Genomic DNA, 22876 nt, shown 5'->3' with positions numbered 1-22876 from the left:
AAGGAATACTGTGGAGAATAGTTAAGAGAAACAAGGCAGAAGTAATAATCTATCTATCTATAGGTTTTGGGGGGTAAGTACTAGGTACTAGATAGTAGTTCTCTCGGCCGTCCACATCGCCGATGGAGCCGAGGTCGAGTCAATTCGTTTTCCGCGCTCCGCCGCATTTCCACCGTCCATGTTCTTTCATACTTTTCGTATTTCACGAATATTGTTCCATCTGGGCTATCTGCTTCTACAAATATCGAATAGCATCATGTTTACCGGTCTGGTGGAGGCGATCGGGAGTGAGTTAGCTCGTTGAGGGAGAAATGCTTGAGCTCTTGCGCTGATGTAGCTTTCTTGTTTCTTCTGCCTAGCGGTCTCATCCCTGGAACCCCTTGATACCTCATCCAGCGGTGGTGGAGGTACCTCGTTGACTATTTCCGATTGCGAGGATATCCTCGCCGATGTCCATCTGGGTGATAGTATCAGTGTAAATGGTATGAAGTAACCCATTCCTCGGGAGAGAGGGAGGGACGGAGAGAACGTATAATTGATAGAAAACGAAAACTAAATAAATTAATCAAAGGAACATGTCTCACGGTGACGACCTTCGATAAAACCTCATTCAAAGCCGGAGTCGCCCCCGAAACCCTCCGCCGCACGAATCTAGGATCCCTCGAAACGAATTCCCGTGTCAACCTCGAGCGAGCCGTATTGGGCGAGACCCGGATGGGCGGTCATTTCGTTCAGGGCCATGTCGACACGATTGCAAAGATCCTCTCCGTCACGCCGGACGGGAACGCGCTGACGGTCCGTCTGCAGCCGCGCGAGATCGAAGTGATGCGGTATATCGTGGAAAAGGGCTTTGTGGCGCTGGACGGGGCCAGTCTGACCGTGACTAAGGTCGTGGATGGTCCGGATGGGTATTTTGAGGTTATGCTTATTGCTTACACCCAGGATAAAATCGTCACGGCGGCGAAGAAGGCTGGTGATGATGTCAATGTGGAGATTGATATGGTGGGAAAGTATGTTGAGAAGAGTGTCCAGGCTTACTTTGCGGGAACGGGGGGAGGAGATATAAGTATCCTGGAAAAGATGGTGTCTCGCCTTGTGGACGAGAAGTTGAAGCGGTGATGAATGAGACTACGATTGTGATGCCTATTTATGGACGTAGATTGGAATAGCTGAACATCTCTGCTCCGGGACGGTCTTGATTCTCGTGGTCACCAAACAATTGCGGGTATAAATTCGTTCTAACCGATAAATTGTCTTCTTGTCCTCTCTTCCGCGCTCATGGGATAGGGTTGTCATGGAATACACTCCTACATGTCTGCCTTTACTCCTCCATGGACTCATCGTCGTCGCCATCCTTATCCTCCCTATCTTCGTCTTCATCAGAGTCATCACTGAGCCATTCATCTTCGTCATCCTCATCCTCATCCTCGCCTTTTCCATTAGCCCGGGCTTTCGCTTTTTCTTGCTTCTTCTTCTCAATGTTCTCCTTTTGTTGCTTCTTCCTCGCCTCCTTTTCTTTCTTCCTCTGTTCCCAGGTCTTCTCCTGAGATTTGATCTCCTCTTCAGTCTTGTTGATGAACTCATGCCACATCACTTTCCCTTCACACAGACCTTCCTCGACCTTCATGAGCCGGAGTTTGAGACGGGGTCCTAATTCAACCAGCTTCACCGCACGCTTCTCGACGCCCGGAGCTGCATTGAGCTTCTTCTGAGCCTTTTCTCTCTCCCCCGTTTTCATGCGCTGCATCTCTCTCTTCGTCAAGACCTTCTTCGTAGTGCTCTCCGCGATCTCAACCTCCGCATCGGTGTCCAGTTCGGTCTCACTGGCAGAGGTATAGCCTGCAGCGGACGGATCCAGCAGGTAGTCAGCGGCGTCCTCTAGCTTTCCGAGATCAGGGACCGCAGAGCCTTTCTTCTCCTTGTTGCGAACTTCTTTAGGATCTAGACGACGAATACGCTTTGAGACGCCGGTCTTTTTCGTAGCAATTGCGTAGTGTCGCAGATTGATAACGTAGGAGTCTTCTTTTTCTTCTTGCGAGTCGGACGAGAGTTCTCTGTTCAGTAGCATGACGCGGCGGATGGAAGAGAGGGGGGTAGCTTGCGGGTTGATCGGGGGGAAAAGAGACTGGAAGACCGATGTGGTGAGAGTCTCGAGGCGTTTTGGAACCTTGGAATTCTCGTCTGCATTTGGGGAGTTGAAATTGTTCATCACCAGAAGAGGCGGTGTTTTATGGTCTTGACCTCCACCTCTTGGGCGTTTCAAAGCCTTCTCAACGTCTCTGCACAAAGAGTACTTCTCAACTTTGAAATGAAGGGTTGGGCCGCGCGGCGTGAGAGCCAAACGCATATTTGTGTTCCCTGTAGCCGATTTCGAGAAAAGCATAAGATGTGTGACACCCAGAGGGCCAGTCATGGTCGTGTAATCTCTCAGCCTATTTGATTTGCGTTCCTGGAGAAATGAGCATCAGTAACATGGTCATCCGCAGACGGGTTCTGTATATCTGAATAACACACCTTCAATCGCACAGCTGTGTCCGGCTCCATCATCAAACGAACATCCTTGACCAGCTGGCTGACACTGGAACCGACTTGAGAGCCGCCGACTCGGATAACCATAGATTTCGGGGGTTTGTTCATCGATGATGCGCTGCTGCCTCTGGCGCTGGCCGACGCATTTTGCGCACGAACGTGAGTGCGCTTTTTGGTACGAGCTTTCGCCATTTCGAAATTTATAGGAGAATTGTGGATAAGGGAAAGAAATTGCCCTTCAATGAAGTTCCAAATATCTCGAGAAGAAGCGGACTTTTTTTTTCTGGGTCCGAAAAAGCGGATCTAATCCGCGGGAGACTCTCGGATCAACAATTCTGCGGCACCATGATTTTTCTGAGCGCGGCCTACATAATACCAGCAAGACTAACTATGGAGTACGGTGTAGTTAATAAGACTTCAATAACAACACTAAACTCGTCATTTCATTTCATAATAAGTCCCATAACTCTATCCCTGGATATTTCAATAAACAACAAGACCTAGCTGTACCGCAATCTGATTTTCCCCTTGAACCTTTTTAATCCTTCGTTCCTATGGACATAGAGACAGCAGTAATTCATCCCGGCTGGGGATAGGGCCTTATCGAAGCATTCACATATATGCTTTTCGTGTTCTAGGTGATGATAGAATATACTAGGCGGCACCTGCCTCGCGGACCGCATTGGCCACGCGCGTAGCGAGATCGTCAGACTCAGATCGGCTGGCTGCTTCAGCGTAGACGCGCACAGCGTCCTCTGTGCCACTGGCACGGGCAAAGCTTCTGCCCTTGTTGTAACGAGACTGCAGAGACTCGATCTTCTCCTGGAGGCCAGCTGGCGATTCGAGCTTTCGTTCCGCGTCGTAGGCCTTGAAAATCGAACGGTCCGCAACCTCCACACGAACGAGCCGTGAGGGGAGGTCAGTGTAAGTGGCCAGCCACTCTTTCGGACTCCAGCCCTTATGAGCAAGGATAGCCTCAACCAGAAGCATATCGGAGAGAGCGTCACCAACGGCCTGGTTGATCAAATCAGTGAGGGCTTGGAGACACTCGAGGGAACGCTGCTGGGCTGGAGACTGGGGCTCCGTGCTCTTGATGGTCTTCAGAGCATTCTCTGAGAAGGTAATCGTGCCATGCCCATTAGCTTCAAAATAGACTCCTACGTCAAAACGCAGGGCCGCGTGATGAAGGTGCTTGACGCCAGTGTTGGTGCAAACGGAGGGAAGCTTTAGCACTTTCTCAATATAGTCGGTGCTGGATCCGTTAGCATAAGCGGTCTGAATGACACCAATCTTGAGCTTCTGGGCAATTCCAGCACTGCGGGCAAGATCGCCAATAAAAGAAGCAGCAAGCGTGGCAATGCGGTCACCATCAAGGAGTCGGAACACGTTGCCCTCGTCGGCGTAGTAGTAGATGAGACGATCAGCATCGCCGTCCAGCGATGCGCAGCGGTCAAGCGCAGCCGCCTTGGATGATGGCGGAGCACGCTGTTTCGTCTTGACGTAGTCGGCACCGCACTGACTACAGTTAGAGAGAGCAGAACGTTAGGGTACAGCAAAATGCTTACCTCAAAGTTAAGGCTATCGGGGTTGATAACATCGTCATTGACAACCTTGATGTTAACACCACCCTCTTCTGCACTAGGCAAATATTTAATGAGCTCCCTCAGCTTCGGTCCACCGACACCGTTTGCACAGTCCACAGTCAAAGAGCCATTGATCTTGACACCCCTCATGACTCTCTTGAAAGCCTCGCTAAGTTTCTCGTAATACCCTTGTTCTGTCGGCTCGCCATATTCGTACTGTGTTCCCAGCGTGTTCTTGCAACGGACGACGTAGTGAAGCTGCGGCGTAGTCATATACTTCAGATCGAGGAATTCAACCCCTGTAGCGGTAAGTGCAGAGCCGAGAACGCTGACGAGTCGCGAGCCCGAGGCGCGAGTATCCCGGGCAAAGACAACACGAGCTGGGTTTTCCATGCTGACATCGATCTCTTTAATGAGCTCATCATACACCTCAGCGATCTTATCCATCGGGGCATTGGCGAGCTTAGTGGCATAAGCTTCCCATTCAGCCTATTCAGACCAGAGTTAAGTATTTTTTTCCCTCTGAAATTTAGATTTGCGATCACACTCACTTCCAACATCTCGCCCTAGTACAGAAGAAACGGTTAGTACCATTACATGCGCTCTTATTTATTTATTTACTTTATTTTATCAATTTTTTTGTGACTTACCATAGGATCGACCAGCTTGACACCATTGTCTTCGGCCGGGTTGTGACTGGCCGTCACCATGACACCAATCCATTGCCCACTCAGTTTCTTGGACCGAAGCCCAGCAAGCAAGCCAACAGCGAAGACAACTGTGTTGAGAAGGTCGCTAAAAAGAAACGTTGGTCAAAGTGTAAACAGCAAGGCGATCGCGGGGTATTGTGGAGGCGGGGCTGATCGATCCTTCAAGGGAGAGGAAAATAATAAACTTACGCCCTCATACGGAACTTTGAGAAAAGCAACGTTAATCATCACAGCTCCATTAAATATGACCAAACGATATGACAAGCGGACTTACCCCCGCGGTACCGTATTGGAAGACCGTCCCCTCGGGCTTCGCATACTGCGCTGCCGCCTCTGAGATCGCTTTCTGAATGGCCGGTGACGCCATTGTGGCGCAGATATGGTCAGGAATGGGGTAGGAAAGAGTTGAGTGGGAACCGCTGGAAGGCAATTATTTCAACGAGGCGCAAGGTGAGAGGGAAGGGGGAAATGAAGGTACAAGATCTTGGTGGGAGAGGTAGAAAAACTTGAGGGAAAAGGTACAGCCTGTGACCAAGAGGTGGGTGAGACAGTCTCAGCTTAGCTTCGTCCGTGGTACTGCCCCAGGCACCGTGCGGTGAGTGGATACACCGCCCAGGAAAGCGAGGGAAGACTGTCAAACAAGCATCATCTATCTACTGTATTGTCTTTCTCTTTGGCAAGGAAATAAAATTAACGCTCCTAAAAAAAAAAGAAAAAAGAAAAAAATTGTATACTCGAAGAAAATTTTTGGATGTGGAAGGGATCTTAGTGCAGATCGAATGTTGGGTCCCAAAGAGTCGCAGCTTAGAGTAGATATCGTATATTTCACTCGGATCCATAACTAGGCCATTTCACGTCTTGAGCCTGATTCCAGTCACATCATCCTGAATATCTTTAACGAGAAACCTATCGAATACAGCCAGTCAGCACTCCGGTAAACTGGGCGTCGAATGACAGGTCCAACATACAAATACCACCAGGCGGCTGGGATCACTGTTCCCAAATGCCATAAACTGTGAGCATCAATCAGGCCTTTCCAAGGCGCGAAGTCCAGCAACTCCAGACTCATAGCTAAGATGATCCAAACCACGATCAGGGCAGGCCAAACCGTCCAGAATCTGTTAGTTTTGCGATAGCGGATAATGCCCCAGGCCGTCCACAGGACGTTCTGGGTCATCCCGATCACAATATTTGCAATCATGTTATAGGTATAATCCCAGGACCAGAAACTAAGGTAGCACACATGCAGGGTGTAGAGGATAAGACAGACCGCAGTCAGAAGACGGCGTAAAGTCGGTTTGTAGCGGGGATCTTCTTGATCCAGGCGAAATATTCGAATAACAGCCAGATAAAGACCGTACATTACATTCGCGCCGGCTCCGAAATAATCCAGCTTCTCCGTCAAAGGGAAATCCCGAGTGTGAAAGAGCATACTAAACGTCCAACATACTAGACCAAAGTATCCGAAAGCCAGGTAGTAACTCCGTAAGGGGTGCCAAGATGGGATGACCTCACAAATTCGAGCCATGCCCTTCCAATGGGCAAGGAAATTGAAAAAGGAGAAAAGAACGGAGAAAGGTTCTTGCACGCCCAGGATCCTGTGAAACGGCCATTTCCCATGGAACTGTACAATCGGATTAAGCATTGGAGGGTCACGAGCTACTCGACGGTCGGTCACAACATGTTGGCAGGTATAGTCACATTCGGCAGGGCAAGTCCAGAGCAGCAGACGAAGATGGAACGCTATTGAAACAGAAGAGCAGTTAGTAGGAGATAACTTGAACAGATGTAGGGTGAACAAAATGACGGAAAAGGAAGACATACGAAGCGCTGTATTTCCGTCTTGACAGTTCTCAGATTGACAGATCTGGCTCGCGGATTAGTTTGTCGGCTTGGAAGGACCGTACGTATACGTACCTTGACACATTCTTTAAAGTCTGGGAGATGGTCACCTAGGGAGGCCGTTGTCTTTCCAATGAATGTAGCAACTAGAAGGAAAAGCAAGTAAAAATATACCTTCCCTCTAGCGGATCCTAGAACCATTGTGTTCTCCGTGTTCGGGGAGGTAGGCCGTTGGAACGAGGAAGCTTAAGGAAAGAAACTGAAGCTAGGAGGCGTACCAACTGGAGTATTTGAGCGGAGTAGTTAGCATTGTCGAAAACATCTTGGCATTTCAACTTGGTTCCAAAAAGTTAGGTGGGCTTCATTATTCAAGAATTTTAGAAGAATTACTTTGTGGCCAACACAACTTCTGCGAAAGGACTGTGGGTTTCATCTTGGACCTTTGAGTGCTTTTACTACTGTGACCCTTGTTGCTCTTTCGGCAATGAGACTCCAGGATAAACTCGGTGACCAAACAAAGCCTTCTCCTTTACATGACCCCATAGGGCTTATCGAGTTGGTCGCATTTGCACGGGTTGTATACACCATTGCAATGAAAAAAGTAGAATTAACAAGAACTTAGTATGTAACATTCAGAATGATTTCTATTGTACTTTTCAACATCCGAATACTGTGTAATACTCCGAGTAACTCATTGTACGGAGTACTTAGAACAAGACTCTGCTTGAGAGGACGCTAAGCCTAATGGGATAAAAAGACGCTTAGATCACCTGACAATATGAACGGGACTAGTGCTACTAGTGTTGACTAACCTTATTTGGAAGCCAGGCTTTTTTGGCAGTGCGGAGGGGGAGTGCCTAATGAGGGTAAAAGTCAAAAAAAAAAAAAAAAGTGCCCTCACAGGGACCTCGAAGGCGCTTGACCTTCCTCCTCCATATCATTGCATCACGCCCTGGAATTTTTTCCGCTTTTTCTCATACCTTGTCTATTTTATCACTCATTTTCTTCTTCTTTTCCTTTTATTTTCTTGTGTCGGAGAGAACATTGATTCGTGAATATGAATGGATCCGAGAGACAACAATCTGCAGAACCTGCTGGTATGATGACCAGCAGTGCAGATCGTATGGTGGGCATGGATCACGCTGAAGTGCGCTATTTCACGAGGTATGAAAAGAGGCTATTTAATCATGTGTATATGGCTTGTTGCTGACAGGGAAAATAGCTACGATCATCATGGTAATTACCACAGAATGACTTGAATATTTACCATGCTTCATTGCTTTCTGATCCGCTAACCCTGAAACTCATTCAGGCATCCACGAGGAAATGCTTGTAAGTAAAACCTTGCTGAACTGACTCTATGTTACTAATACATTTATAACCTCCAGAAAGATGATGTCCGCACTAGATCCTACCGCGATGCAATCTATCAAAACCGTCACATCTTCAAAGATAAGGTCGTCCTCGATGTTGGGTGTGGAACCGGTATTCTCAGCATGTACGTGTTCAACCCCAATGCGACTAGCCGGGCCTAGTTTGCTGATATGATGAATCACTCAATAGGTTCGCTGTCAAGGCCGGTGCTAAGCATGTAATCGGTGTTGATATGTCCTCGATCATCGAAAAAGCACGTCAGATTGTCGCTGTCAATGGCATGGCAGACAAGATCACCCTCCTTCAAGGAAAGATGGAAGAGGTTGTTCTCCCCTACCCGAAGGTTGACATCATCATTTCGGAATGGATGGGCTACTTCCTTCTTTACGAGAGCATGTTGGATACCGTCCTCTATGCGCGAGACCGCTATCTCGTCCCCGGGGGCAAAATCTTCCCCGACAAGGCTACCATGTACTTGGCCGCTATTGAAGACGGCGAATACAAGGATGACAAGATTGGATGTAAGGTCTATATGAAGATATCGGTTGCATTTCAATACTAACCTACCTCAAGTCTGGGACAATGTATACGGGTTCAATTACAGCCCAATGAAGGAGATTGCTCTAACGGAGCCCCTTGTCGACACCGTTGAGATGAAGGCCATGGTCACTGATCCTTGTGCCGTCATCACTTTCGATCTCTATACCGTCACCCCGGCCGACTTGGTGTTCAAGGTTCCCTTTTCTCTTCCTGTCAAACGGAACGACTTTATCCATGCCATCATTGCCTGGTTTGATATTGAATTTGGTGCCTGCCACAAGCCAATCTTGTTCTCCACAGGCCCCCACGCCAAGTACACGCATTGGAAGCAAACCGTCTTTTACTTGCGTGACGTTCTGACCGTCGAGGAAGAGGAAACCGTGTCTGGAGTCTTGGAAAACAAGCCCAATGATAAGAACAAGCGTGACCTTGATATCTCTATTTCATACAAATTCGAGACTACGGATCAACTGCGCTATTCGGAGGGTAGCTGTTTCTATAAAATGTGAGCAAGCGAACCTCCCCTCCACGTTTGCAGCTGAGCTAATTAAGAAAGGTGCTAAACTGTCTGGGTTTGGATGATGTGTTGTCTATCGGTTGTTGATTGTTGTATCGGGCCTCCAATAGGCCATACTCTTAAATGCAAGAAGGTTTACGTGTGAGCAGCATAGCATACCTGAAAGTTCGGATATGGGCATTGATGTTGAAGTCATGTTTTGGTTTTCTGTTTTTTTTTTTTTTTTTTTTTTCCCTCTTCTTAAAAACTTTCCTATTGCACGGCGTTGTTTTTGGAAGAAGGCAGGGGAACGGGCATCATTATTCGGCGCGATACGGAGAGATGACTTCCACAAGAGATGATTATGAAGCTCCTCGAATTCCCCAAGTAGATACCCCGAGTCGACGCTCAGTCCAACTCCTTCCGGTCTCCATATATTGTTAGAATCAAATCCTTTGTTCTCATCAAGACCTGCCTCAATTCATCTCAACCACCAAGTGTTAGCCCACTTTGCTTGCCCAGTGGGCTACCAATCACGACTGAGTATCTGTTGGTAATGGCTGGCACACAACAACGGTCTATGCTCTGTAGAAGTTGGATGAAAAGGGGATGGCCGTCCACCAAGCATAATTGTAGAGACCTGGTGTCATTCAGGAGACAGTATTATGACGACAGGGTTGAGAATGGCATTTTTAAGGCGAGGTACGTACAATATATCGCGTATTATGAGGCACTAGGTAAGAAAGGGAATATACGGGACTGACATTTCATCACGGGATTTATAGTCATCCGAACTAAGGAGGAACATGTGATGCACGTGACATCGTGGCCAGCTGGGAAGATTCATCAGTTTCTACTCCGAAGACAGCATTGGAATGGCCCACTAGCTTCTTCGGACCTCCTCAACGGCCATTGAACAAGCAGTTCAGGAATATGAGCCGAGTTTCTTCTCTTAGGGCTTCTAGCCACTTTAAGAGTGTCGGGTAAGTTACTACTTTTTACCACCCAACCATACGGGGCCATCGTTGACATCGCACTAGCATGTCGCCTTCGTTTGTTTCGAAATGTTTTGAACTCGTGAGTAATGGGCATAGCGGTATTTTCCATGTGATATATGTTGGGCCAACTTTGACAACTATTCCTTTGTATAGCCCGCCGGTTGCCGCGGTATCCCAGCTAGACTTGGACTTTCATACAGGAATCCACGGCAACTTTTTTCATGCCATAAACCATCATCAATCACATTGGCAAGGGCAAATTCATCGCTCGCAAAATCAACAAATTCAAAACCTGCTTCTAACCCTGTTTCTCGTGGGAAACAATATGCGCCTTTTTTTCCTATGAAATATAAGCATAAGGGTGAATATATTAGCCTCAAAACATCCAGTACACGCAACGGTCTTTAGTAAGTAGGCTATCACAGTGCCCTATCAGCCTGTCCTTTATGTGTGAGTTATATGCTAATGTAATGCAACAGTGGAACTTTTTGGCTGAGGTGCGCATTGATTATTATGCTTATCAATGTATAGAATGCAGCCACTAATTCAGAGCCACTTTGCCCGACACCAGGGACAATTGTCAATGTTCCAAGTGTATCCATCCAGATACAAAGCAAAGGATAGTAGACACCTTCTCGGTAAGATGGTCTAAAGATTCCCTTGACTTACGCTACGCGGTTAACATTTTACCCTTATTTTGATTTGGCTCAGATACCTTCCGATGTCAAAATAGAGAAGCTCCACTATACTACGGATGGAGCGGAGATACAGTGTACAGACCCTCCAACCCGGTTCTTGTTATAGAAGCTGACTTTATAGAAGGGTCTGATGGACACCGTAGTGTATACCCATTTAAATGGCTGTCTGCGTATGCCAATGGGAAGCGCATGCCAGAGAAATCCTGGAGCATGAAAATTCGGTATGCAACCTCTCTTTTTCCTTTCTTCCTTTCTTTCTATCTTTTAGTCAATGATCCTTTCTGTTAACGCTCGAGTTTAGACTTCACAAATCTAAAAGCGAACAACCCAAACCGACAGTTTCGTATTCTGAAGTCATGTCTGATGACAAATCTTTGCTGAAATGGCTGGACTATATTGTGAGCTGTGTCATGAAGCCCCCAAGTATCTAACAAGGCCTATCTAACACTTACAAAGTTTTTCAATGGATTTTGTTTTGTAACAGGTGTCCCTGTCGACCCACAATCTACACAAGCTCTGTTGGAGAGAATAGCCTTCATCAGGCATACTCATTATGGTAGAGTCCCGATGTTCTACTCTATACACTTGTGGTTGTAGCACTGTTACTGATATTTTGAAGGTGGGTTCTGGGACTTCACAGCCGACTTAACCTTCAAGGATACTGCATATACCACAGAATTGCTTGGTGCACATACAGACAACACGTATTTCACTGATCCAGCACGGCTTCAGTTATTCCACCTTCTGTCTCATACTGACGGTGACGGAGGAGCTAGTTTGCTTGTCGATGGGTTTCGGGCTGCCGAGTTTCTGCGCGATGAAAATAACAACCATTGCGAATATCTAGCGTCAATCCCTCAGCCATTCCATGCAAGTGGTAATGAGGACACTTGTATACAACCTGTGACGCAGGCCCCCGTTTTCTCCATCCACCCGGAGTTCCAGCAGCTGTACCAAATTCGGTGGAATAACTATGACCGGGCACCCAAGAAGGACTGGAACTTGGTGCAACAGACCCAGTGGCATGCCGCAGCTCGCCACTTTAACGATATCATTCAGCGACCGGAGATGCAGTACTGGACGCAGCTGGAACCCGGTACGGCACTTAGTAAGTACTTGGACAATTGGTGTTGCTTTCTTCACGATAATTGGCTGACAATGGCTTAGTTTTTGATAACTGGAGAATGCTTCACGGTCGCTCAGCATTCACTGGAAAACGAAGAATGTGCGGTGGATATAGTAGGTGTCCCCATCCTATTTTTCTCTTCTTGAAGTTTCCTCACCCTCCCTGGGGCACTACGTGGTCTTGGAGAGTGTGAGAGAGATACTAACTGCGTCCAGTAAACAATGACGATTTCGTCTCCAAATACCGTCTCCTGAAATTTGGCCGTAAAGGAGTCATGTCGAGAGTTGGGACCTTCTATGAGCACTTGGGCCACCCTAGCTACTATTACTGAGCGGATGGTTGAGATCTAGGGTGATGTAATTATTAACTGCAGTAGCTATAAGCCTTTTGTATGTAGGTGTGACCAGTGTAGCATTATGAGGCATAGGTATTATGTACATATTACCTAGTATATTGCCAAAAGACACTGCAATGCCTGACATCGAGAGATGAGTAAGCAGAGTACACCTGACGATCACGTGCCACAGGCAGGACGGCTGACGTTGTTTGGTCGGAGCTCAACAGCTGCTGGCAGGTCCTTCCACCCATACTCACCACTTTCTCTCATTGGACCTCCTTCGTGCTCCTTCATCTCATACATTGGGCCCCCTGGGTGCTGCCGACTTAATCCTGCTTATATTCCTCAGCTATCCTCCGTCATGTCAACCCTAGAGGATCTTGACGACCTCGAGCGTGAGCAGAGAGACAAGAAGGATCAAGGCGACGGCGATGGCAAGAAACCTGAAGGAGATGGTGACGCTGAGATGAATGATGCCGACAAGAAGGGTGAAGAAGAAGAAGACATCCTGGATGAGGAGATCCTTCACTCCAGCACAGCGGACATCGTCAAGCGACGGCGGATGCTGGAGAACGAAATGCGTATAATGAAAAGCGAATACCAGCGGCTGACACACGAACAGAGTACAATGAGGGAAAAGGTCAAAGACAATCAAGAGAAGATTGAAAACAACAGGTATGATGGCTCGTCTGACTTTCTCTTCCTCGTGGGTGGTGGTCATCCCACGACTCATCGCCACCACCCTCGGCTGGCAGTGCCATGATTCCAAATCGTCGTTCTTTGGGAGGGTTTCCTGACCGTCATTCTATCTCTTAGGCAGCTACCATATCTTGTCGGCAATGTCGTTGAACTGTTGGATCTGGATGTCGAGGCCGAAGCGGCCGAGGAAGGAGCCAACATTGACCTTGACGCTACTCGAGTGGGCAAGTCGGCTGTCATCAAAACGTCGACTCGTCAGACTATCTACCTGCCTCTCATCGGTCTGGTAGATCATGAGAAGCTGAAGCCCGGTGACCTTATCGGAGTCAACAAGGACTCATATCTTGTCTTAGATACACTACCGGCTGAATATGATAACCGAGTCAAGGCTATGGAGGTCGATGAAAAGCCGACAGAGAAGTACACAGACATTGGAGGCTTGGACAAGCAGATCGAAGAGATCGTTGAGGCAATCGTATGGCCGATGAAGGAAGCGGAACGGTTTAAGAAGATCGGTATCAAGGCGCCAAAGGGTATGAAATAGTTCTCGTTTCCTATATCTCGTTTCGACCCACCTTTAACTAACAACTTCTCTTTTTATTTTCCAGGCGCTTTGATGTATGGTCCTCCTGGTACCGGTAAAACGCTTCTTGCTCGAGCCTGTGCGGCAGAAACAAACGCGACGTTCTTGAAGCTTGCCGGTCCCCAGCTGGTACAGATGTTCATCGGTGACGGTGCTAAGCTTGTCCGAGACTGCTTCGCTCTTGCGAAGGAGAAGGCGCCTTCGATCATTTTCATTGACGAGCTGGATGCTGTGGGTACGAAACGTTTCGACTCGGAAAAGTCCGGTGACCGTGAAGTGCAACGAACCATGTTGGAGCTTCTCAACCAGCTTGATGGATTCGCCTCGGACGATCGGATCAAGGTTCTAGCTGCAACGAATCGTGTCGATGTTCTCGATCCCGCCCTGCTCCGGTCCGGTCGATTGGACCGCAAGATCGAATTCCCTCTGCCTAACGAGGAGGCGCGAGCCAATATCCTGCAGATCCATTCCCGTAAAATGACCGTGGAAGATTCAGTCAACTGGGCTGAATTGGCACGTAGCACGGACGAGTTCGGCGGTGCCCAGCTGAAGGCCGTTTGCGTGGAAGCCGGTATGATTGCTCTTCGGAAAGGCATGAGTAAGGTTGGCCATGAACACTATGTGGATGCAATTGCCGAAGTACAGGCCAAGAAGAAGGACACGAACATGGGCATCTACGTCTAAGGGGTGGATAGATGCCGTTCATTACGAATTTTGTCAAGTTGATGATCCTTCCTATGCTGTTCCTTCGGCCTACTAAATGCTATGTATCTATCTATGCACACTGGGACCTTAATTTCATTATTTTATTAAGCACGTGGGCAATGCTCTTTTGTTACCCTTCCAGGGTGTCTGTTTGGCTTAAAAAAGATTAGATAAATAGGAAATCATATATCGTAAAATGTATCTGGTTCCCAGCTTAACAGCTAACTTTACGCGGACATGAATCATCAGTATTCGTAGGTTAGATTGAAATCCTACTAGTAAGAGTATAGATTAAAGCATAATACAATACTGCATTACATTATGCACTAATAAACTGTATCAGTTAGTACACCTTATTTACTGTACAAAAGCATTAAGCTGTGCTCGTCGACTCGAAAGTAGGACGAGAAGAAAGAAACAAAAAGGTTTAAACAAAAAGAGGTAGTGCCAGATACCAGGGCTGGAAAAAAAAAAAAAGTTAACTGTGATCCGGCGCCCATGCCCAATAATTGCCAGCTCATCCAGAGCGCCATGTGACTGTTTGATGGGAAGTCCCGACATAAGAAATTCTAAAGGAGGTGGTGGTATATGCAGGGGATTGTACGTGACATGTTTCTCTTCTGGGAATAAAGAATATAAGTGAGGGTATATATATATTGGAGGTGAAAGTGAAGGTAAGGGGAAGCATCATTTGCGTCGCAAATTGATGCTCCCAATTTGATATGATCCATTAGAAGCGAGAGAGCCCGGGCAGAGAGGAATAGACTCAGCAGACGGATTTTTCGCGTTTAGCCAAATCAGGCATCACGGTGATCGCCCATTAGGCTTAACCGAAACGCCATTTCTGCGTGCAGATGTAGGTTCGTATGGTCCATGCATGCTGCAGCTTTTTGTTCAAAAGAAAATTGGTAGGGGAGAAAGTAAGTAGGTTTATGGCTACTTGTAGAGTCAGAGTAACCCTGTAACGAAGAAGCCCTTAGGGCTGCAGCGCTTATGGTTTAAAGGAGCCGTGTGATATCAACAAGTTCGACACTCTTTGGACGTTCTCGTTCAGTGTGGAACCACCATTCACGACCGTTTTTATGGCTATAGTTCCATGAGCCCGTACATGTGTCCTTCTCCCAGGGAAGTGCGGTTGTGGACCCAACGCTCATCGGAGTGCATGGCGTGGTGGGTGTATTGGGGCTTGTCCCAAGTGCCGATCGACTGCCAATGCTACCCCAACCAAAGCGCGTACCTGCAGTGGACACAGGAGAAGGGGGTTCTTCAGGGAGAGGGCTACTGTTTCCTTTGTTTCCAAAGCAATTAACCCCAACCCCAGCCGCATATGTTAATGATTGATTGGAGGCCAGGATGTGTTTCCAACCAACAAGACCCCCATCGGCCTCTTGCCCTTGGATATCGGGACGGAGAATAAACCGGGGGATTGACACATCCTTCTCGCTGGTCCTGGCGCCGACTCTACCCATGTAAGCTGGCATTCGGAAGTCAAACACAGTGACCGGCCCTTCACGGTCCTTAGGGGAGGAGTTTTCATCCTCCTTCAGTTGCTCCCGTGATCCAAAGAACCCATAATCATTCATTTCCATATCTGATACATCGTCTGATAGGACATCTTCCAGGGCATTGTCAGGTACGTAAGAGTCAGAGTGATCGGTGATGAGCACTCTCATTCCGGTTTCTGTATCCTTCGCTGCCATGTCGATAAACGTCTGGGCGCGAATTCGCGCGGAGGTTAGATTATTACCAGCTGGCAGGGCCAGCGGGCGGGTTCTAACAGAGCCGTGGGAGCTGCGAGGGAGACTGTATCGATCCGGCTGCAGCAAGGCCCGGCCATTGGGCATAGGTTGGCATACCCCCTGGAGAACACCCGGAGGCTCGATGTCAGAAGGAGCACGGAGAGCATCCAAACGAGGGAATCCCCCAGAGAGGATACTCTGCGCAAGATATGAATTAGGTGTGTCGATGTGTTTCGGTGGTTTCATAAAGGGGGCAAAATCGAGTCTCGTAAGCGCGGTGTTTGGGTCTGGACATGCGACATCCCAATGCAGATATCTGAGGCTTGACGAAGCCAATAATGGCTGCAAAATCATGCTGTCTGTATCTAGAATCGGAGACTTATTACCCTGGACAATCTTGAACTGCTCCAGTCGGGGTAAGGACGCCAAAATCTTCGAGATCACAAGCATTGATTCGATGTTTTGTTCGATCAGAGCCAGCGCCTGCAGAGACTCTGACTCAGGACGTGAAGTATATTGTGATAGACCTGCATCTGAAATACCGGGGAGGTTCTCCAGTCGAAGTGATTTTAAGGGGGGCAAGCAGAGCAAAGCACTATCTGCAAAGGCATCTGTATTGAAATTTGCGATGCAGAGGTTTTCCAGTGAGGGCAACAGGTTGAACATGCGAAGGAAGATGCTCGGCTCGAGCGCACTGCTCTCAGTCAGTCCGTAAAGCATCAGAGTTTTGAGGCTCGTCCACGAAACGTGGTAGTCGAGAAACTCGAACATCTGCAAGGGCCCTAAGCTTCCGGGACACGACGTGCTACGAGGTGAGGCTTCTAAACCTTCAGGAGCCTCGCCCAGGATCCATGTGTGTTCCTTCAACTTTCGCCGGGTCGACAATGCATGGGTCAACCGGTCATACTCGTGGTTGTATGGGATTGTCAAGCCCAGCAACCGTTCCAGGTTGGGGCAGACCATGACAACCGATGCGACCAGGTCTCGGTATTCCTGCCACGGAGAACCGTGTTTGCCGCTTGTGAAGAACAAATCTATTTGCGGAACGCGAAGCTCGAGGACAAGATTGGCCAGCAATTTCCTCTCCCTGAGTGTTCGTCTGAGCAGCTTCAACCGGCTTCCCCGTTTCAACCGATACTTCTTCAACTGAGCTGGTGAATCATTTCCGATAAGATGAATCCGATTGTATCTTATGAGGGTGACAGGCTTGAGTCAGCACAGTTCTCTGACACGCATGAATAATGTAACGCAAAGGACCAAAAACGACATTCGCACTCACAGTCGTGCTCTGACAGCCCGTTCCCAGGGCCGGCAGGTTAGAGAGAGGGCATGCAAATCGCGTTGATAGCATGTTAGGCAACCAGACTGGTTTGGGCCTGTATGCAGATATTGCAGCTGATCTAGGATTGTCTCGTAGACCTCGTAGGGGAGTCGTTTGAAGACGGACTCCAGGATCTTGTCTAAAGAAGCCGCTGAGTCGCAGAGGTGATATGACGAATTCGGAGAGGTAGGAGAGTAGGCGGTAGGGGCAGTCGACACGCTGTAATTGGTTCTGAAGGACGAGACCGATGACGTCCGAGAGGATACTGGCTGTACCATGGCCGTGTACGCGGCAGAATCTTTGTAACCATGTACGCTTTGGTGAGGGGAGGAAGGAGAGAAAGGCCCAGCAGCGCTCTCGGGTCTAGTGGCGACAACGTTCATCCTGAACACTGAATGTGCATTTGATTGGCATGAGGACCGATCATCCAAACGATCAAACGATGGTCAATAGGCAATAGGAGCGGGTAGGGAGGAAAGAGCAAAGTAAAGGGGAACGGACGGAAAGAAGCGATAGAGTGGGGAAAAGAAAGGAGAGCGCGTTGGTATGTGCCGGAAGATATTGCACCACTACTTGGGTTATGCTTATCCTGCGTAGGGGGGAAACAGATCTAAAAATAAAAATAAAATAAATACTGATTCCAATGGCCCCAGAGGGGGGAGAAATAAGTAAGCTCTCAGTCTCAGGATGTCTGAATTCTGGAACGATGCAAAGATGGGGGTGAGGCAAAACACAAAAAAAGGATGGAAAAAGACGGCTATTTTAGGAATTGAACTGGGACTCCAATGACAGGGACCAAGCATCAGTTCATACTTTCTGAATACAGAGTAGTGAGTACTATTTACTACTGTATGTAAGCAGTCCATTAGTGATGGTAGCTTAACACAAAGGTAGGAACACATACCACGGACACGCCACTTTTCGTTTAGGTTAGCAGCACAGAACTAGGAGCGCTTGGGACGGCACTCGAGGGCCGATCATCCCCACCAGGAGAATGAGGATCTTGGGTTCACGACTAATATGCCAGAAACTCGTGCTCAAAAGCGGAGAACTCGTGTCATCTGCAAGTAGCCATCAGGGGAAAGGGAATTTTCCGAGCCAGAGGAGTCGTCTAGGGTGGGAACTGGACGCTAGAAAGTCAGAGATTCGGGGCTAAGACTCGAATTGCCCAGGGGGAACTGCAAGAGCGCCAAAAGGGGAGTGGCTACGTATACTGACTTTCTGTAGGGTATTATTAGTCTGTGGTAGCTGGAGAGTTACTCCTCTCAAAGCCCAGATCCATCGTGGAGGCATCAAATAAGGACTTCTGTGGATACAAATGCATCATCACAGGCATGATCTATTATTGGTAAATAATTGTGCTCAATAATGCATCGAAGGCAGAAGAGTAACTATTGAGATGCGATTGATTCTCGAGCAAAATCCAGTGAATCCCATGGACAGACCTGACGCTAGTCTGTGTTGGGAGTAGCGTGGTGGACCACACTTGGCTGGCCTCAAGAACGTGAAACTAGCCCCTTTTGGGGCGGTTCCTTGCGAACCCCTTTTGTCAAACTATTATTACTTTCAGCATCGCATTGTCGGTCATTGCCATCGCCATCATGATCATCTATCGGTCTCAAGACTCGTACGTACACGAGCTTGGCTGAAGTCACCCTCATGATGATGGCCCTGGCACTCCTGAGCTCCGATGTTTACTTTATACGTCAAGTTATCCCATCCATCGGAGCATCCTCAGGGCTCATCCCACCCGTCGGTTCACATCATTAAAAATGGATTAGATTGGCTGATCCTCGGCTCATTCTCATGCCGCATAAGGTAGTACCCTGTATGGATGTATGGAGCGCTCTTTGTTTCCAAACCCACACAACAACTACAGGAATCTCGGAATGACAATATCATTCCCAAACATCTGTTGATGAAGTGGATGCACTGTCTTACCGGGTCCACGGTATCAGTGCCACAGTGGAAGTCTCGAGGGTGTTGATAATTGACCGGTTTTACAACGTCATCCATTCATATCCGCATACCCTCTCCTTGGACGGAGTACGCGTACGGAGTATACTCCGGAGATCAACCTTGTACACAGTATCTACTTGCGGGATATTTCCCGAAATCCTGACTACACAGTACTAGGTAGTTAGTAGGTAGCTAAGTACTGTCTTGGCCTTTACTGACTGCCAATGATTTAGTCCTCCACTCGAAGTTAGATAACTACGGCCGAAGTACTCCGTACAGTTACTCTATAGAATACACAATTGTTTGTTTCTGAAGTCGATACTGAGCAGAGTGGAGCAGACCCCATTCTGAGGGACCACACTCCGTAAAACATGGGCCTCATTTCGTTAACCAACAATTCCGTATCTACTCCCGTAGTTATATTACACATGTTGAGAGACGGGAAGAAAAAACAATATCCGTCTAGTCCTCGTACAGGAAAAACAGGTTCATCCTATCGTATCCGGCGGGTCAATGCAATATCATCTGCAACAAGTACTCGTGTTGGAGCCATCTACCCTCACGGAGTACTACATACTCTAGAACTCAGATATTTCTTCCCATGGAATGTCGGTTCGAGGATAGCACATGATCGACTGGATTCTGTATATCCTGAATAAAGTAATGATCGCTAACGAGCCATCTGGCAATCGTCATCCTGTCAGAGAGCATACAAGATAAATACGGCACGGCAGCCGTTGGTTGAAATCCTCTCAGAGCAGAAATCGTACCGATCTTGATGATCACTTCAGAGGGCAAAAAAATAATATAAATCTTTTAATCAATAAAACTACCCCAGACAGAAATAGAACAGCAGCTATTTTAATCCATACACAGTATGTAATTGACGTTTCGCGGCTCCTTCGTACACAGTTCAGTGTCAATCGCTTTCAATACTCCACTGGGACTCACATTACCTAAAACAAAGAAAACTCCTTCAAATGAAATATAAAATTGTTTATATACTCGTCTATCATGACTAGATTAAATTTACATATAGTTTCAGAAAAAAATAGTATAGACTGAAGTATAAACGCAGGTCAGAAAAGCCACAATGGCTTATAGGACAAGTGCGATCACCGTTACGACAGCCATAATAAGAAGACAAGTAGGTCTTGAGACCGGCGCGACAGACTCCTCATCATCATCCATCTCTCCATCGAGAGGTCGCGGACCATAAGGCTTAAACCCCCCACTGATACTAGAGGAGTGATTCGTCGATCCTTCCACACACATCGTTCGTTCCGTATGCGCATTCCACGCCGCGGCCCATGCCTCCTCCGGATTCAAGAGCATCTTAGCCGTATACCAGAGACGACAGTCCGCCGCCTCGTAGATATACTGGAGAGGAGTCTGGGACTTATCACCCTTACGGACCTGGTCCTGAACCTGAAGTCGACTTATGGTGTCCCCCGCGCGATTGAAGACCTGATCGGTATTGAGAAGGCGTTGGATAATAGGCTGGTCGAGATCACCAGTACTGAGTATGTTGGTAAGATTAAGTAGTTGACTGACTCCAAAGGAGACAGAAACCAGCGGGATCACTTCGCCTCCTTTGGTGCCTCCGATGGTCTGCATAGGACCCGTTTGGGCGCGTCCGCCGACAGCTACCGCTTTGACGCCGGCGATGTTCTTCAGTTCCTCGTGGAATGAGGCGCAGGAGGATCCGCACAGTCCGTCGCTGAAAATCACGATGTTGTCGGCTTTGAAAGGCGGGGTGGATGTCGATGAGTGTTCGAGGAAGGTGAAGTTTGGTACCAGCACGCTAGTGGGGTTGCTGTTGGATAACTGGGTTTATGAGCTACATATCTAGGGTCATGAGATAATGGGTACTTACATTGTATCGAATAATCGACGTGAAATTGTCGCCGTTAAACTCGTGAGGACCGTAAAGGTCATCCCACGTGGAGAAGGTCTCGCCGTTGGTATCGAGAAAATTCCAGTACGTCCAGTATCTCAAATCTGAACTAAAGCCTTGGTCTACAATAAGTCCGTCAGCCAATCATTCGGGGTAGTTTCCCTACTTTCCAGCGTTGGTTGCACGTACCCATGGCAGTCTGGAAGTTAGCCAAGGCCCGGCCTCTCTTGTTGTTCCAGAGTGCGCTGACTGTATCACCGATAAGTTTGAACTGTTCTTGTGCGCGGTATCTCTGACCACTGAAGGGTGTAATGTCAGGGAACAGCTGCATGAAGGTGTCAAGTAGAAGAGATGTAGAGCCTCCACCATTCTCGCGGAGATCGATAATGAGCTTTTTCTTATTTGCTTGAGTGCACTTGGCCAAGAACTGTTTGACAGTCTTCTGGAACTCACTCAACGTGTCATCTTCAGGGTCAAATGAAATGATTTTAAGGACCGCGACATCCGTGAAGCCAGAGATGGTCATGAAGTAGCCCGCAACTGCTCCTCTGCTGTGCTCGACGACTGGTTTAGGGTAGTCGTCGTGAAGGATTGTCTGCCTCTTGCTCCAACGATGGGGTGGAGACTTTTTACTGGACAGGAGGGTTTCGATTCCCGAAACCTTCCCCGTGCAGAACTGTTGGAAGAACGTCTTCCCGCTGGTCACCTCGGTGAAATCGAGGTTGCTGTAAGCGAGGTTTGTGAAGACTTGCGAAGTGCCGTTGGCGAACGTGACGTTGGAGACCGGGCCCTGGTAGCTCTCCTGGTTCCTGAAGCTCCCCGCCGAGCTGATCTGGTTGGCCTTGTACATGACATTGTTGTACCGCGCATCAGGGTCAGTGTACTGGCTCGCGGACGCCACCCAATTGAGGAACTTCTGAACATCCTGGCCATTGACCATGGAGATCGGGGAGATACGAATGCTGTCGTCGTCCTCCTTGAGGATCAAATCCTCAGCCACGTAGGTAAGTGGCATTTTTGTCCCGTCCTCGGAGACGGTGGCTATGGCAAACGAGCGATAAAAGCTGAAGACCTGCAGGATATCCGGCTGATAGTTAAAGTGGAAGTTGCCCGTGCGAATTGCCAGCTTCTGAATCGCCAGCTGCACGTCATATTCACTGCCATAGGAGCCGAGGTTTTCCCTGATCTTGTCGAGCTCGGCGAGGAGATCGACGGAGCCCAACTCCCAGCTCGAGGGAGGGTTCTTCAGCCAGCCAACTTCGGAATGCCACTCCCACAGGAGTTTCAATTCGTCAATGAGTTTCTGATCAGCCTCGACGGCCACCGGAACAGAGGCTAGACATTTGTATGCAATCTCAGCCGGGATGTAGTCGCTGTCACTGTTCCTGAGGAGATGGCTGACTCTGGCGCAAGGCTCGGAAGTGTCCGACGCAGTGCTGGAAGATGTAGAAGATGTGGTACCGTATGAGCCTTGAGCAGCAGCCAAAGCCACCAACGCGACGGTCACGCCGAGGAAACGCATCTCGTGTGGTTTTTTATTGTTTATTTTTTTTCCCCGGACGAGTTGGGACCCTCGTCGAGGGGGTTAAAGGGGTTGAGTAACGACAACGAAAAAGAACCAAGAGACGATCATGATGCAACGTTATGGGGAAAGGGTTAGTATTATAAGTGTAGTTGTATACCTTGCTAGTTTATGACTAGCGGTATAGTGGATTTTCTCGAGGCAATGTCCACGAGGAC

At 48.2% G+C, this 22876-nt stretch overlaps 9 protein-coding genes across 9 annotated transcripts; 4 read left to right on the top strand and 5 right to left on the bottom strand.

Moving 5' to 3' along the window:
* Window positions 1-122: 122 nt before the first annotated feature.
* Window positions 123-1119, top strand: RIB5 (riboflavin synthase; the record flags this gene model as incomplete). Its single annotated transcript, XM_033573593.1, has 3 exons — window positions 123-180; window positions 360-482; window positions 572-1119. 3 exons carry the CDS (start codon window positions 123-125, stop codon window positions 1117-1119), a joined length of 729 nt encoding a protein of 242 aa, XP_033424145.1.
* A 202-nt stretch (window positions 1120-1321) lies between these two features.
* ATNIH1004_008991 (Brix domain-containing protein) lies at window positions 1322-2721 on the bottom strand (the record flags this gene model as incomplete). Its single annotated transcript, XM_033573592.1, has 2 exons — window positions 1322-2449; window positions 2515-2721. The coding sequence occupies 2 exons, from the start codon at window positions 2719-2721 to the stop codon at window positions 1322-1324; spliced, it is 1335 nt and encodes a 444-aa protein (XP_033424144.1).
* A 462-nt stretch (window positions 2722-3183) lies between these two features.
* Window positions 3184-5189, bottom strand: agm1 (phosphoacetylglucosamine mutase PCM1; the record flags this gene model as incomplete). The annotated part of the gene is made up of 6 exons (XM_033573591.1): window positions 3184-4044; window positions 4095-4601; window positions 4664-4678; window positions 4763-4907; window positions 5012-5025; window positions 5097-5189. The coding sequence occupies 6 exons, from the start codon at window positions 5187-5189 to the stop codon at window positions 3184-3186; spliced, it is 1635 nt and encodes a 544-aa protein (XP_033424143.1).
* Window positions 5190-5673: 484 nt separating this feature from the next.
* ATNIH1004_008989 (PGAP3/PER1 family protein) lies at window positions 5674-6865 on the bottom strand (the record flags this gene model as incomplete). The annotated part of the gene is made up of 5 exons (XM_033573590.1): window positions 5674-5728; window positions 5791-6271; window positions 6479-6565; window positions 6647-6689; window positions 6740-6865. The coding sequence occupies 5 exons, from the start codon at window positions 6863-6865 to the stop codon at window positions 5674-5676; spliced, it is 792 nt and encodes a 263-aa protein (XP_033424142.1).
* An 856-nt stretch (window positions 6866-7721) lies between these two features.
* On the top strand, window positions 7722-9087 carry rmtA (protein-arginine omega-N methyltransferase HMT1; the record flags this gene model as incomplete). The annotated part of the gene is made up of 6 exons (XM_033573589.1): window positions 7722-7828; window positions 7887-7900; window positions 7977-7996; window positions 8053-8162; window positions 8228-8559; window positions 8612-9087. 6 exons carry the CDS (start codon window positions 7722-7724, stop codon window positions 9085-9087), a joined length of 1059 nt encoding a protein of 352 aa, XP_033424141.1.
* Window positions 9088-10655: 1568 nt separating this feature from the next.
* ATNIH1004_008987 (putative trimethyllysine dioxygenase TmlH) lies at window positions 10656-12227 on the top strand (the record flags this gene model as incomplete). The annotated part of the gene is made up of 6 exons (XM_033573588.1): window positions 10656-10710; window positions 10892-10991; window positions 11072-11193; window positions 11390-11878; window positions 11938-12009; window positions 12112-12227. 6 exons carry the CDS (start codon window positions 10656-10658, stop codon window positions 12225-12227), a joined length of 954 nt encoding a protein of 317 aa, XP_033424140.1.
* Window positions 12228-12594: 367 nt separating this feature from the next.
* Window positions 12595-14199, top strand: RPT5 (proteasome regulatory particle base subunit RPT5; the record flags this gene model as incomplete). The annotated part of the gene is made up of 3 exons (XM_033573587.1): window positions 12595-12908; window positions 13050-13465; window positions 13541-14199. 3 exons carry the CDS (start codon window positions 12595-12597, stop codon window positions 14197-14199), a joined length of 1389 nt encoding a protein of 462 aa, XP_033424139.1.
* A 1019-nt stretch (window positions 14200-15218) lies between these two features.
* ATNIH1004_008985 (uncharacterized protein) lies at window positions 15219-17558 on the bottom strand (the record flags this gene model as incomplete). The annotated part of the gene is made up of 2 exons (XM_033573586.1): window positions 15219-17046; window positions 17239-17558. 2 exons carry the CDS (start codon window positions 17556-17558, stop codon window positions 15219-15221), a joined length of 2148 nt encoding a protein of 715 aa, XP_033424138.1.
* Window positions 17559-20337: 2779 nt separating this feature from the next.
* On the bottom strand, window positions 20338-22658 carry ATNIH1004_008984 (uncharacterized protein; the record flags this gene model as incomplete). Its single annotated transcript, XM_033573585.1, has 3 exons — window positions 20338-21066; window positions 21116-21258; window positions 21326-22658. 3 exons carry the CDS (start codon window positions 22656-22658, stop codon window positions 20338-20340), a joined length of 2205 nt encoding a protein of 734 aa, XP_033424137.1.
* Window positions 22659-22876: the final 218 nt, after the last annotated feature.

This window comes from Aspergillus tanneri, assembly GCF_003426965.1.
Source record: "Aspergillus tanneri strain NIH1004 chromosome Unknown AapTan_6_pilon_pilon_pilon, whole genome shotgun sequence".
Taxonomy (NCBI): Eukaryota; Fungi; Ascomycota; class Eurotiomycetes; order Eurotiales; family Aspergillaceae; genus Aspergillus; species Aspergillus tanneri.
Note: the sequence above shows the minus strand (reverse complement) of the source record. Positions and strands in the feature narration are given on the sequence as shown.